The sequence below is a fragment of the Elgaria multicarinata genome, chromosome 10, assembly GCF_023053635.1.
Source record: "Elgaria multicarinata webbii isolate HBS135686 ecotype San Diego chromosome 10, rElgMul1.1.pri, whole genome shotgun sequence".
Classification (NCBI taxonomy): Eukaryota; Metazoa; Chordata; class Lepidosauria; order Squamata; family Anguidae; genus Elgaria; species Elgaria multicarinata.
Window position 1 is genome coordinate 4,923,045 of NC_086180.1, and position 16,223 is coordinate 4,939,267.

At 44.2% G+C, this 16,223-nt stretch overlaps 1 protein-coding gene across 1 annotated transcript in view; it reads left to right on the forward strand.

Annotated features, from left to right (window-relative positions):
• ALMS1 (ALMS1 centrosome and basal body associated protein) overlaps window positions 1–16,223 on the forward strand; it is a 108,740-nt gene that overhangs the window by 52,258 nt on the left and 40,259 nt on the right. Inside the window, exons 9-10 of the mRNA XM_063135695.1 lie at window positions 102–272; window positions 11,356–12,566. Coding sequence (XP_062991765.1) covers window positions 102–272; window positions 11,356–12,566 — 1,382 coding nt within the window. The remainder of the gene's footprint in view (window positions 1–101; window positions 273–11,355; window positions 12,567–16,223) is intronic.

Genomic DNA, 16,223 nt, shown 5'->3' on the forward strand with positions numbered 1-16,223 from the left:
TTTTTTTCCCCTTGTGTCTGATCGATTTTCACTACCTTGCATTTATCCTCCCAGTCGTGTCTCTTCCATAATACTTTCTGTTGCTTCCTTTTTTTCAATAGGATCAAATGATGCCATTCCTCCAAAGTTTCCAACACAGGCGCTTGGCTCAAGGGAGGAGCATCCTCCAGATGCTATAGCTATCAAACACAGAGATGGTATCTATAGTAAAAAGGCTACATCCAAGGAGGTTTGGACAGAAGAAAAAGTGGGAACACAGAAAGGTGTTAAGGGTAACTATTCTTTTATAACTCTGATGGTTGATGAGCATGTCATTAGAAGAACATCTTCCCCCTTACCCATTTTTAACCTTTTATGCCAGCAAAATATTTCTTCTTTTGCAGTGAGTTCCAGAAATGTTCAAGGCTGGTTTTGGAGGATAAGGGAAGAGGTTTGACAACAATACTGTTTTACAGTGACATGAAAAGGATTCTAATTTTGGTTGACCATTACACAGTATCTGGTTTGTGTGGACCAGAAATAAGATCAGTTGAGCACTGTTGGTTGTCTTCTCAATGACATGCATACGACTTCATATATTTATTTATTAATATAAGTATAGCTTCCAAATCACGTGAGGTACTGGTTCCTCTCTATTCGGCCCTGGTTAGGCCTCATCTAGAGTATTGCGTCCAGTTCTGGGCTCCACAATTCAAGAAGGACGCAGACAAGCTGGAGCATGTTCAGAGGAGGGCAACCAGGATGATCAGGGGTCTGGAAACAAAGCCCTATGAAGAGAGACTGAAAGAACTGGGCATGTTTAGCCTGGAGAAGAGAAGATTGAGGGGAGACAGGATAGCCCTCTTCAAATACTTCAAAGTTTGTCACACAGAGGAGAGCCAGGATCTCTTCTCGATCCTCCCAGAGTGCAGGACACGGAATAACGGGCTCAAGTTAAAGGAAGCCAGATTCCAGCTGGACATCAGGAAAAAACTTACTGACTGCTAGAGCAGTATGACAATGGAATCAGTTGCCTGGTGAGGTTGTGGGCTCTCCCACCCTAGAGGCCTTCAAGAGGCAGCTGGACAGCCATCTACCTGAGATGCTTTAGGGTGGATTCCTGCATTGAGCAGGGGGTTGGGCTCGATGGCCTTGTAGGCCCCTTCCTACTCTGCTATTCTATGATTCTATGATTCTATGATTTTGCATGGGAACAATCATACATGTTTTTTGAGCCACCTCTTGATTTTGGTCTGTACCCATTCAGTCCTGCCGTATCATGATGGGTTTTGTTTGGGATCTATTATTTCTTGTATGTAATGCAGAAAATAGTTAAACTTGGGGATAAAAGAGCAATAAAATGATGGACAAGTAGTTCTCTCTTTTAATGCCCTCATTAGCAACTAGTTGTTCTGGAGAACCACATTGGGGAGTGGATGATGGGTAGAGGGCCAGGGCTTTCTCCCTCCACCACCCCAGATTCTAGAATGAAGATTGCTAGTCACTACCATAACCATGAACACTGCTTTCTAAACATTCCTGCCTCTGGATTTGTAATAGGAGGACAGATTTGTTTCTGGGTCTGCCAGTTGTTAACTTCTGCTCTAGCAAAATCAAGAGAAAATCCAGATATCCCCTTGGTTTTCGTGATCTTGAATAATATGAAATTAGCTTTGAGATATCCTCAAAACTGATCTGACTTTACAGCACAGAAGGTGGAATATGTCCCTTGAGTGAGTGCATGTATTAGCTTTCTGAAAGAAGAACGACTGAGTGTCTGCTTTCTCTGCTGCAAGCAGATATTCATTGCACTAGAGAGAAAAATAATTGTATCATGCAGCATTCTGAATATGCAGGTCAGAGCACAGTAATGTAATTATGGCAGTTAATAAGGGAGGGAGGCTGTGCCCCCTTCTGCTTTGCCCTCTAGCCTTACTAACTTCGAAGGCTTATCTGTAGTCCCCTCAACTATGCAGGTGCTATTAATGAATGCCAGGGCAACAAATAAGAAATTGTGTGTGTGTGTGTGAGGGGGAATATATTATAAGAATACGAGAAGAACCGTGGTGGATCAGACCAAATGCTTATCTAGTCCGTCGAGTGCCCACCGAAGCTGCATGGACACGTGCAACCCTGTTGCGAGCCACTATTTATCCAGGAAGAATGCCTTTTTTAATGGTGTGCTGCTTTTAATGATGCACTGGTTTTAAACGTTTGAATCAGTTGTATGTATTTTATGGTGTTTTTATTTGTGTTGTACCCCACCTCGATCCAGAGGGAGAGGTGGGTAACTATTATTATTGTTGTTGTTGTTGTTGTTGTTGTTGTTGTTGTTGTTATTATTGTGCAAAGCGGCCATTTACACAACATTACAGGCGTGAATGCTCCAATTATGCCTGTAACGTTGCGTGAAGGGCCACTTTACGGCTGCCATTTATGCAACATGACCTTACAGGAAATGCTCCAGCCGCCGTTATGTGCAAAATGGTGACTCGGCAAGGGCGTGGGCTGCCTCGTTGGGTGCTTTCTGAGCTGCAGGGTGCTTTGCAGGCATGCCTGCGAGTGCCCCGTGGCTCAGCAAGCGGGGTCCACATACGGGAGAGAGACCGCTGCACTCTCCGACCAAAGCAGATGCTCATGGTTGCGGGTCACATAAAAATAGACAGTGGGTCAGTATCCAGTTAATATGTGTAATCTCCAAGAAACATGTCCTTGGTTTTCATCTCTACTTCGGAGGTGAGGACAGCAAGGAACAGCTAAGTAGTGGGGGGGAAAAGGGATTCCAGCTATATCCCTTTCTTCCAGTGAGCATTTGATAGCCGGGAGGGAACACCACGAGTCGCAAAAGAGTGCACTGGCTTCATTGGGTGTGTTGCCCACTGGCCACGTGTGCCCTGCTGTGTGATTTTATGTGACTCGCCGCTGCCTCTCCACAGTGGGGTTGGACTCGATGGCCTTATAGGCCCCTTCCAACTCTCGTATTCTATGATTCTAAGAGTGCCATGTGGCTACAGTCTCTTTTTCCTCGCCTACTCAGCTGCTCCTTGCTGTCCTCAAGAGTGTGATATGGACCTAAGTGTGATATGGAGTGTGATATGGAGCCCAGAATAAGGGCTCAAGTTAAAGGAAGCCAGATTCCAGCTGGACATCAGGAAAAACTTCCTGACTGTTAGAGCAGTACGACAATGGAATCAGTTGCCTGGTGAGGTTGTGGCCTCTCCCACACTAGAGGCCTTCAAGAGGCAGCTGGACAGCCATCTGTCAGGGATGCTTTAGGGTGGATTCCTGCATTGAGCAGGGGGTTGGACTCGATGGCCTTGTAGGCCCCTTCCAACTCTGCTATTCTATGATTCTATGATTCTATGTAGTGTGGTACGGACAGTAGCAATCTTGCCCCTGTCAGAAAGCACATTTCCTAGGCAACAAGTCCAAGTGCCACTCCTGTATTTGATTACATCTCCAAGGGTCACTGTGGCACCTCTTTAGTTTTTTGACAGCCACTTAGATTGCATTGATTAGGGGAGGATGGAATGGATGCTTTAACCTCTGGCCCAGTGGAATGTGCAGAAGAACTGGGATTGGCTTACATCTCCAGTAGCACTTCCTTTTGGGGGTCTCTGAAATTTGTTGGTTTATACAAATGACCCTCCAAACTTTTGGACCAATGGACTTTTGCTTCTGTTCCAGACCCATTTCTTATTTCCACTGCCAAAACCCGAAGCTGGTCTTCCCTAACAGCTTTGTGCTATGTCTTCGTCTGTATCCTTTGGCAGTGCAGAATCAGCCATTCAAAGCTTTTGCTCTCGTTGCTGAAGGAAAGAAAGACGCTAAACAGAATCTCTAAATGGCAAAAGAATTGGAGCAGAACAGCACAGCATTTTAGAGAGCGTGGACAGAATATATGAGCCTTCTGCACAAGCTTATTGGATCATAACCTGCTATATTTTTCCAGATTAATATCTCAGTGTAGTAATATGCACAGAAGAAGAGGGAGAATTGTTTTCTGTGAGGCTTTGATCAGCTCTTGCAGTAGAGTGACAATACATATAGTACTTGAAATGTTCCTATTAAAAGGAAGTTCAGAAGAACGTTGGAAAAACAAGGATAGGAAGAAATGTGTGTCTGTGGATGTAAGGGAGAGCTGTGTGTTCTGCCACAGGAAAATCCCCAGGCCTATAACTAGATAATCCAAATTCTACAGCCTGAATAAATATATGCAGATTGTGCATACCACAAATCTTGTTTGCAGCTGGAAGAGAGAGCTCATGTTGATTTGTTTCCAGACAGAAGTGTCCAGGCCTGTGTCCAAACTACCTTTCCAACATAAGTATTCATCTCTGTTAGAAATAGCAACATTAGAACATACTTATTTATTTATTACATTTCTATACTGCCCCATAGCTGAAGCTCTCTGGGCGGTTCACAAAAATTAAAACCTCAAGGTACAGCATAAAATAATATAAAATATAAAAGCTTAAAACTGCAATATAAAAGTACAACCAGAATAAAATGCAATAGCAATGCAGAGATTTAAAATACAGATTTAAAACAGCATAACTATAAGTCCAAAACACTCAAATATTGGAAAAATAAAAGGCCTTCATCTGGCACTGAAATGAGTACAATGTAGGCACCAAGTGAACCTCTGTAGGGAGCTCATTCCACAGCAGAAAAGGCCCACTTCATGATAGCCACCTACTTAAGAACAAAAGTGCCATGCTGGATCAGACAAGGGTCCATCTAGTCCAGCACTCTGTTCACACAGTAGCCAACCTGCCATCGGCCAGGGACCAATAAGCAGGACATGGTGCAACAACACCCTCCCACCCATGTTCCCCAGCAACTGGTGCACATGGGCTTACTATCTCGAATACTGGAGATAGCACACAACCAGCAGGTCTAGTAACCATTGATAGCTTTCTCCTCCAGGAATTTATCCAACCCCCTTTTAAAGCCATCCAAATTGGTGGCCATCACTACATCCTGTAGTAGTGAGTTCCATAATTTAACTCTGTGCTGTGTGAAGAAGTCCTTCCTTTTATTTGTCCTGGATCTCCCACCAATCAGTTTCATGGGATGACCGCATTGGGTTCTAGTATTATGAGAGAGGAAGAAAAATGTCTCCCTATCCACATTCTCCACACTATGCATAATTTTGTACACCTCTATCATGTCTCCCCTTAGCCACCTTATTTCCCAAGCTAAAGAATCCCAACTGTCATAACCTTCCATCATAGGGGAGATGCTCCAGAGCCCATTAACCATTTTAGTTGCCCTTTCCTGCACTTTTTCCAGCTCAATAATATCCATTTTTAGGTGAGGTGACCAGAACTGTACACAGCTGCTGAAGCCAAAACATGGCCACAGCAAAGGGAGCTAATCACAGAGGAGTAACCACTTACAAACTTACAGTAGAGAGCTAAATATCAGGTAAGGAATCCAGCAAGAACTTACAGCTCTTGTTGTACGATTACAGAATAGTTGAAAAGAATCCAAGCTATCTATTTTAACTAATCCCAAGCTGTAAGGGAGGGGGAAGGAATTTGTAGCTCTATATTGATAGGAGCCACTTAAGACTAAGTATTGGAGATGTCTGCTTAGAAACATAAAAAAGTGTACACTAGCTTCTGTTTAGGCTCAGGTTTTCTGTGTAAACCTGAGTATTCTATATAAACCAAGTGTAAGAATTCAGCTTATCACTTAGCTAAAAAATAACAACATATACACAGAAAAAAAATAGAATAAAAAGACTCTCTCCTTACTAGTTTCAGTTTAGGCTCAGGTCTTACACCCTAGAGAGCAACCCATTAAGTAAAGCAAGTTTAAGTAAGCTTAAGAAATCAACTTATCCCTTGGTTTTCGTCTTGGGTTTAAAGAAAACCCCATACACATACACAGACCCTCAGCCTGGGTGTATACCAAGGAGCTGCCCAGGCTGCTCAGAGGGAGAGGGTGCTTGGGCACGATTGTATTGACTGCTTGAGTCATCTCTGCATTCCACAGAGCAACCTGGGCTTTGACAGGAACACCAGCCATACCAGCAGGAGCCCTCTGGAATCTATTCGAATCCATTAGCCTCCAGGGACTTACCATTTTAATAGGTCCCCCACCCTTGCAGATGGGAGAGGCCACCGAGAATCTAAACCTCAATAGGAAGTGATCCGACCATGAGAAGGATAGATGTTAATTCCCCCACTTTCAGATCACCATCCTCGTGCCCAGTTGAGAAAAGCAGATCAAGCATGTGTCCTTTTACATGCATTGGGCCGATGACATGTTGAGATAGCCCCATGGTTGTCATTTCAACCATGGAGTCCTGAGCCGCCCTGGATACAGCAGCCTCGGCATGGAAGTTGAGATGCCCCAGAACCATCATCCTAGGGGTCCTCAACACCAAATCCAAGACAACATCCTTCAGCTCAGTCTGATGGGTAGCAGAGTCAGCTGTACACCAGCAGAATCCCCTAATCTGTCCCAGGTACTCAACACAAGGTACAGACACTCAAGTCCCACACTTGAATGAACAGGAAGCCTAGAGAGGAAGATAGTATTGCTATAGACCATGGCAACCCCCACCCCCTGGCCCTTGAGTCAGTTTTGATGGTTAATCCCGTCCCGCGCCTGTTTTACTTCCTTGCCTACTTGCTATCTCTCTCCTCATTTCTTCTCTTAATTCCTTTCTCCTCATATCTGTTCCCTATGGCTCGCTCCAATTTCATCTCTCCCAACTTAGTTCCTATTCGGTGTCTCCCCCCTTCCCAGCTGCCTTTCTCGTGTTCCTTATGGAACTGTCGCTCTATTGCTTCCAAGGCCCCTGTCATCCAGGACTTGTTTTTCTCTAGATCTCTTCACCTCCTTGCTCTTACTGAAACCTGGCTTCCTGCCCATGATACCGCCATCTCGGCTGCCCTCTCTTGGAGGACTCTCTTTCTCTCACTCGAGTCGCCCAGAGGGTCGAGGTGGTGGTGTGGGTCTTTTATTATCAAGTTTGTGCCAGTTCCAGCCTCTTTCCATTCCACCCTCACACTGTTTCTCCTCCTTTGATGCACATGTGGTAAGACTCTTCGCTCTGCTGCGACTACGGGTTGCAGTTCTGTACCGCCCCCCTGGCTCATCTTCTAAATTTCTCTCTGATCTCGACTCGTGGCTGTCCTTTCTCCTCTCTGACAACTCTCCTACTCTGATCTTGGGCGACTTCAATATCCATGTGGATGACCCTCACGATACTGCAGCTCTACGATTTCGCTCCTTATCTTCCTCTTACGATCTTAAGCTCTGGTCTGAAGCACCCACACATTCCCTTGGACACTATCTAGATCTTGTCCTCACTCGGAACTGCTCTGTCCTGGACTTTTCTATTGCTGACTTTCCTCTGTCAGATCATCATCTAGTCTCTTTCAATATTATTCACAATTCCCCTCCTTCACGTCCCGCTTCACGCCCTTGTCGTGACCTGCATTCTATCAACTATGAGGCTTTTTCTCAGTCTCTAGCCTCCTCCCTTCCTTCTGTCTTCACAGCCGTCTCCTTGGACTCAGCCATCTCCTCCTTTAACTCCTCCTTATCTTCAACTCTTGACAATCTTGCTCCATCTACAACTCGGATAGTTCGCCCCTCTCAACCCCAACCGTGGCTCACCTCTTTCCTTCGCTCTTGTTCCTGGGCGGCCGAATGCCTGTGGCGTAAGACCAGGGACTGGGCGGACTTTGTCCATTACAAATTTGTTCTCTCCTCTTTCTCTTCTGCCATTTCACTGGCCAAACAGCAGCACTACTCAACGTTGATCCAGTCAAATGCTAGGCACCCTCAGCGGCTCTTCGCGTCCTTCAATTCTCTTCTGAAGCCAAATCCACCATCTCTCCCTGCCTCTCTGTCTGCCAATGACTTTGCCTCTTTCTTCAATGCTAAAATCCAAACTATTCGCTCCGGTCTGGCCAGCTCTGCTCCGCTTCCAACTCCTGTTCCTCACCTGTCAGTTCCTCCTGCAAATCTCTCGGCATTCCCTTCGGTCTCAGCTGATGAACTGTCTAAAATACTGCGCTCGTCGAAGCCTTCCACTTGTTCCTGTGATCCGATTCCCTCTCGCGTCTTTATTAATCTTATCCCCGCTATCCTCCCGTCCTTGCTCCACATCATTAATTCCTCTCTGTCCTCTGGTTCATTTCCTTCGGCTTTTAAACATGCTACAGTCTCTCCCATTCTCAAAAAACCCACTCTTGATCGACTATCTCTGTCTAACTACCGACCTGTCTCTCTGTTGCCTCTTGTCTCAAAGATCCTGGAACGTGTGGTCTACTCTCGTTGTCTTGACTTTCTCTCTAGTAACCCTGCTCTGGATCCCTTTCAATCTGGATTCCGTCCTTTGCATTCCACTGAAACAGCCCTTACCAAGATCACCAATGATCTTCTTACTGCCAAGTCTAAAGGCCATTATTCCGTTCTTATTCTCCTTGATCTAACTGCAGCCTTTGACATGGTTGATCACGATCTTCTCTTAGATTCCCTCCATGACCTTGGACTCTGTGGCTCTGTCTATAACTGGTTCGCCTCCTATCTAGAGGGTCGCTCTTTCAGCGTGTCGGCTAACGGCAGCTCGTCCTCCTCTTTTCCCCTTTCAGTAGGGGTTCCGCAAGGCTCGGTGCTTGGCCCGTTGTTGTTTTCTTTATACATGCTGCCCTTGGGTAAGCTTATTCAATCTCATGGCCTCCAATATCACCTGTATGCCGATGATACACAATTATATCTCTCATCTCCGGAACTTTCTCCTGATGTTCACGATCGTATCTCGGCATGTCTTTCAGATATCTCAGCCTGGCTGCTTCATCGTCGTTTGAAACTTAATATGGCAAAAACTGAACTGCTTGTTTTTCCTCCTAAACCTTCTCCTCATCTCTCATTCTCTCTTACTGTCAACGATGTCACGCTTACTCCGGTCAAGGAAGCTCGTAGTCTTGGCTTTATATTTGATTCCTCGCTCTCCTTTATTCCTCATATTGAGGCAGTAGCTAAATCCTGTCGTTTCTTCCTGTATAATATTGCCAGGATTCGACCATTTTTGTCTGTCTCTTCTGCCAAGACTCTTGTTCACGCACTGGTTATCTCTCGGTTGGACTACTGCAACCTTCTTCTCTCTGGCCTTCCTTCGTCTCACATCAGTCCGCTGGTCTCTGTCTACCACTCTGCCGCCAAGATCATCTTCTTGGCCCGCCGCTCTGACCATGTCACTCCACTTCTGAAATCTCTTCATTGGCTTCCAATTCACTCCAGAATCCAATATAAACTTCTCCTGTTGACCTTCAAAGCTTTTCACGGTCTAGCTCCTGCCTATCTCTCCTCTCTCATCTCACACTATTGCCCCGCTCGTGCTCTCCGCTCCTCTGATGCCATGCTTCTCGCCTGCCCAAGGGCCTCTACTTCCCTTACTCGGCTTCGTCCTTTTTCTTCTGCTGCCCCTTACGCCTGGAACACTCTTCCAGAACACTTGAGAACTACAAACTCAATCACAGCTTTTAAAACTCAGCTAAAAACTTTTCTTTTCCCTATAGCTTTTAAATATTGAGTTTGTTCTGACCCTATACTGTCAGCTTCACCCTACCCGGTGCCTGTTTACACTTCCCTGTGCCTGTTCGCATTCTCTTTCCCTCCTTATTGTTTACTACAACTTTATTAGATTGTAAGCCTATGCGGCAGGGTCTTGCTATTTACTGTGTAATCTGTACAGCACCATGTACATTGATGGTGCTATATAAATAAATAATAATAATAATAACAGGAGGGCACAGCTGGGAAAGAGTAACCCTTCCCAGTTCGCTCATCGAGGTCTCAGTACTGCATACCAGGTCAGCCCCCTCATCCGCAATCAAATAACGCATGATGGAGATTTTGTTTTGGACCGACCTGGCATTCAGCCGCACCAGACCCAAGGGCAAGTTGGTAAGGCTGCCAGGAACCATTCGGTTAGGGAAAGAACCAGAAGAGGGCATAGTAATACGTTATCTAGCACCTCTTTTCCTCAACTGGTCTGTTAAAACCCCAACACCATTTATTTATTTATTTATTTATTACATTTTTATACCGCCCAATAGCCGAAGCTCTCTGGGCGGTTCACAAAAATTAAAACCACAATAAAACATTAAAACCACAATAAAACAACCAATAGGTTAAAAGCACAATTACAAAATACAGTATAAAAAGCACAACCAGGATAAAACTACGCAACAAAATTGATATAAGATTAAAATACAGAGTTAAAACAGTAAAATTTAAATTTAAGTTAAAATTAAGTGTTAAAATACTGAGAGAATAAAAAGGTCTTCAGCTGGCGACGAAAAGAGTACAGTGTAGGTGCCAGGCGGACCTCTCTGGGGAGCTCATTCCACAACTGGGGTGCTACAGCGGAGAAAGCCCTCCTCCTGGTAGCCACCTGCCTCACTTCCTTTGGCACGGGCTCATGGAGAAGGGCCCCTGTAGATAATCTTAAGGTCCGGGCAGGTACATATGGGAGAAGGCATTTCTTCAAATAACCTGGCCCCAAACCGTTTAGGGCTTTAAATGTCAATACCAGCACTTTGAATCGGGCCCGGACCTGGACTGGCAGCCAATGAAGTTGTAAAAGGACTGGCGTAATGTGATCTCGCTGGCCAGTCCCTGTTAGTAAATGGGCTGCCCTGTTTTGTACCAGCTGAAGCTTCCGGACTGTTTTCAAAGGCAGCCCCACGTATAACGCATTGCAGTAATCCAAATGAGAGGTTATCAGAGCATGGATAACTGTAGTTAGGCTATCTCTGTCCAGATAAGGGCGCAGTTGGTATATCAGCCTAAGCTGATAAAAGGTACCATACTTATCCCTACCCATGACCACAATTATGGGAGCACCCCATTGTTCACCTGAGTTACTCAGCTGAAGAACAGACCTGATCACACAATAAAACTGACTTTCTCTGTGTTCATAATTTTCTAAACCTCTATCATGCACTCTGTTAGTCTCTTTTCCCTTTAATTAAATGTCGCAACTTTATACACATCTTCTTTAGTACTGAAGATGTTTCATTCTCCAGACCACTTTACTTGGAGAATGCATCATGTTCCCTTAAAAAAAAAAGAAGTACACTTCATCCTTTGGTTACCAGCAGCTGTTGAAATCACAGAATGTTTTGTAAGTGTAGTTTTGTAATGTAATGTTGACATGGTTATTGGATTTTTTGTATACAAGCAGTAGGCGGGTATAATGTATGCCTCAAGTTAATGTACAAAGAGCACTGCAAATTTAGAATTGGAATGGTCATGTAAGGTAAGGAACTCTTTCTGCTTGGCTGAACACAATGACTAAAATATCCATCTCATTTTCTCTCCTTTCTCTACCCTGTGTCCCCTCAGAAAGTGCCAAAATCAGAAATCCCTTGGAATCTGTTAAAACGACTCATTCAGTCTTCAGGTCTGCTCAGTTTTTCTTGCACCATCCAGTGCCTCTGCAGCATGAAATTGACTTCCTTCCTGGGAGCGAGGCTTTGGAGCCGCATGCAGTACAAGGGCGCCCACCGCCTTCTTCAAAGAACATCTTCCAGTTCAAGGGAATGCCAGGGAGAAGCCAGACTGCCACCTCATTGCATCAGCCAAAAGAGGAGGAGAGGTTTTCCCCACTGACTGCTGAACTAGATTACAGATTGGTTGAGGAATTAAAACTCAAGAAGACTTTGGAGAGAGACTCGCCAAGAAAGGAACTAGTCCAACCTGATGTGAGGAGGACCGGTCATGAAGTAGCTAAAGAGCTGCTTCTTCCAAACAGCCAAAGGATTCACTCAAAAGAGAAGCCAGAGGCTGAACTCCCAATGATGCAAAGTGCTTATTTCACTAGTGGTTTGGATGAACTCTGGGCTAAATACTTAGAGCGTCAAAACCAGCATCAGCAATATAATCCTTGTAGTAGCAGCAGCAGAAATGAGCTTTCTCTAGTAGAACGACTTGATCGATTGGCTAGACTCCTGCAAAACCCTGTGAGGCACTCTCTAGTGCCTGCCAAAGATGAGCAGAGCAACGTCCAAGAGGAATCAAGAGAGCATGGGCCAAAGAAGATCAGCACCCAAGGAAAAATGCCGTACAAAAGTAACCTGGCGCCCCGTAGCACCATTGGAAAGGTGGGAGAGAGCCCAGATACAGCCAGAAATGCACAGCAGTCAAAATCCAGGCGTCATAAAATTGGACATAGCACAGCTGTTGGCCACATGGATAGAAATTTGGAGCAGCGCAAGAACTCTGAGGCCCTGAGTGACACCTCTTCAGAGGTGAGGCTTATCAAAGAGTGTGGTGTGTTAACTGACATTAGCTCTGAATCAGAGGCAACTCTGCTAGAGACAGAAAGTGCCACTCGGACAGAGGCAAGTGGTTCTGTTTCCACTATCGACACGGCCAGACTGATCAGGGCTTTTGGGCATGACAGAGTGCAGGTATCTCCAAAACTGTCCCAGCTGTACAGCACCATCAGCATGCAGAAGAACCGCTCTGAGAAGGGGGCCAAGGGAAGCAGGAAAGGCAGGGCAACAGACTACCCAAAACCGGCTCGTATGGAGCAAAAAAGAAAGGATACTCAGGTATGCTAATCTGAGGGTCAACCCAGCAAGTTACAATTTTGAGATGAAATCTGTGATTTGCATGGAGGAGAGAAAAGGAAAGAGCAAAAACTAGGCTTTGGGGCGAGGATGCATAACCTTCATCGGTCTGACTCACCTTTCCTCACCTCCAGTTCTTTTCGCACATCGTTTAGATATAAATGGGACTAGAAAGTTCCAGTTATTTTTTTGAAAAACCCATGCTCACCCATTGGCCCTCTCATGGTATTCTCGGAGAGGTTCTTTTCCATAAGCTCCATAGGAGCTGCACAGGGGGGAGCAAGAGGGAGTCTGAGGGACAGTGGCTTATCTAGTGGCCATGCTGACTGGGGATGATTGGAGTTGTAGTCCAACACATCTGAAGGTGTTCAGCATAGCAAAGGCTGAACGGATGAGTCATGGCTTAGATGTGATGCCAACTGGGTGACTTCCTGGCTGCTATACTGCTCTTGTAGGTAGTCTTTACAAAGGCAATGTATTCACTCACTGTTAAGCAGTAGATGGCATTGTAGGCTGAGACATCAATGAGAGCAATTTAGAAGCTGGTTGGGCAGTATGGATTTCTCCTGCAGCCTCTGACATCTAGCAAGTGTCTACGGCATGTAAACTGTGGGGGTAGATTCCTGTGGTTGCACAAACTGGAACCAATAGTTCTGTTCACCATGTGCCTCTTCTCAGACTAATTGAATGGGTTCTCTTTTGCTGCCTTCCATTATGATTTCCCTTGACATAGCTGTAAAAGATGCAAAGAATAATCAGATTAACGTTCTTGAATAACAAGCAAACACTCAAACCTTATCAGGCCCAGAGGCAAAGTACAAGGACTGCCTGTTAAGCATTTTCTATAAAGGTGAAAGAGCCTGATTCTCTTTTGTGGGTACTTATACATGGTTAAAACATCCCCTTTAGCAGCAGTACAGCAACAAATAATTACATGGGCTGGAATAAGTCTAGAAATAAACAAGATGAACTTGCCTTTTTCAATGGAAATAGAAAGGCTGAGCTATCGATATTCATCTTAGTTACAATGACCCTCTTCAGACAACACGCTAAGCCATGGTGGTTAAGCATTTTGAGCCAAACATTATGGCTTAGCACAGAGCTTTCCAAACTTTTCATGTTCGTGACACACTTTTTAGACATGCATCATTTCGCGACACAGTAATTCAGTTTTACTAGCAAACTGGTGGTTAAACTAACCCCTTATAAGAGATACAGACACATACATAAATTGTAATAACGAAATGTATGGGGACACAACGTATCTCATGAAAACTTTTATATTTTTAAAAATATATGTTTTGCAAGATAATAGCATACATTTCCAAGACTTTTTACATTGAACCAATTTTGCCGAGCTGCAATTGAGCGGCCGTTGAGACTTCTATCAAAAAGCTGGACCCATGGAATTTCTCGAATGCATCATTCCAGGTGCAGCTGCGTCGCCGGAAGTGACGCGGAATCAGCTGTTTCGACCCGATTATGCATACTGAGCATGCACAGTACCTGTATGATCCCTCGACCATGGTGTGCATACACGGATACGACGGAAGGGTAATATACCAGTGCACCATACTAATCGGCACCTTTGCTGCGTAAAAATGCATGCAAGTTGGTCTTGCTTATTTCACATAGACTCAGAGGTTTCTCAATACGTTCGCGTGACACATCTACACACTGCAGCCGACACACTAATGTGTCGCGACACACAGTTTGGAAAGCTCTGGCTTAGCATGTTGTGTGAACCATTCCTGACCAGGGTGGCTACATAATCACGGCTTAAACCCGTTCCCTAACCATTTGCTGCAAAAGGGTTAGCAGCCTAACCATGGCTTAGCGTGTAGTCTGAACAGATCCAATATGTTAGACATCCACTTGAACTGAAAATTGTCCTACCTTAAGTTCTGAAAGTTATAACTTGATTTTTATTACTTTAGACTTCGGACTCTATTGATGGCTGGATCCACTCCTTAATGTGGGTGGTGGTGAATGTGTGACCCACCAGACTACAACTTCTGTCAACCCTAGCCAGCATAGCCAGTGATGATGAAGTTTCAGTCCAAGAACCTCTGGAGGGCCACATGTTCCTCACCCCCTGCCTTAAAGGACATCCCATCCCTGTTTTGCAAGAACGTCACCTGAGCTGCTTCAATACAGTTGGATGAGAACTCTGTTGGGATCATATCGTAATTTTGTCCTGAATTTGGATATTTTTTACGTGATGTGAGGAAGTGTTTGGCAATCTAGATTCTGAGTGAGTTGGGTCTGCAGGAGTTAGGGAGACGGGAAGATTTTTTTCTAAACTTGCTTAAGCTGAATTGAATTTTAAGGAGAGAGACTCTTTTACATTGGTTCGCTTGAGTATTGCCTCGGTTTACTGGCAGCGGCATGCCAGGGTTTCAAACTCTACGTGGAAGTGTCAGGGATCAATCCTGGGATCTTTTACATGCGAAGGATACGTCCTACCACTGGGATATGTACTTATTAGGGTGTTTCACATTTGCACAAGAAAGGAGTAGAGGTAGTGAATTACTGAGATGAATGGGCTTCAGCTCTTCTTCATTGCACAACAAAGCTCTTCTTTATCACATAACTTTTGATTCACGATTAAAAATTATTAATAGAATGCTAATTACTGCACTAGGCATAAAAATTGACTGTTTTCCTAATTTAAAAAATTAACTGTGACAACTTTTGTTGTAATAGCTACTTACTACATTACGAAATAAGAAACGTCATTAATTGCCAAGGTATTTAAACTGCAGTCACCCATATTTACAAAGCTATTAAGATTTGCGTAACTAAGATCATTTTATTCTTGGACAAAAATACTCTCTCTCTCTGGGCACTCTCTTTTTAAAAACAACAACTGTGTTTCAGTCCACATAATCTACTTGCCAATAAATTATTTTACGAGATGAAAAGGAGCCACTATTGTCGGTCAAAAACAGTCTTCTGGCACCTTAAATACTAACATTTATTAGCTGTGAGAACCTACACCATGTACATAAAGTTGGCGTCTGCCTACGAAAGCTCATGCCACGATAAATTTGCGAGCTTTTAAGATCCCATAGGGCTCCTAACCTGTTGAAGCAAAAACACGAAGCTTTGCTACACATTTGAAATTTATTACCTGTCAAACTCTCCACTTTACTGCTTGCTTGTCTCCTTATCCCCTTCATAATAATTTTGTGAATGAATAGCTACAAAATGGACCGGTTTCCATGACACACTGGGCTCACCATGGGTTATTTAATCTACAATGAGACACAGTGTGTGCAGTTGCCATCATGAATACATAACCCCCAATGCGGTTGCACCGTGTTGTCCAAACCTGTCCACCATGGGTTATTGGAGCATTCAACGACCTTCACATATTTCTACTAAAAGCCAAGGGGCTTTCCTATTTATTTATTTTTATTTATTTATTACATTTTTATACCGCCCAATAGCCGAAGCTCTCTGGGCGGTTCACAGAAATTAAAACCATGAAGAGCGTAAAAACAACCAACAAATTTAAAAAACAAATACAAAATACAATATAAAAAGCACAACCAGAATAAAACCACACAGCAAAAATTAAAGATTAAAAGAGCGAAGTTTAAATTTAAGTTAAATTAGGTGTTAAAGTACTGAGAA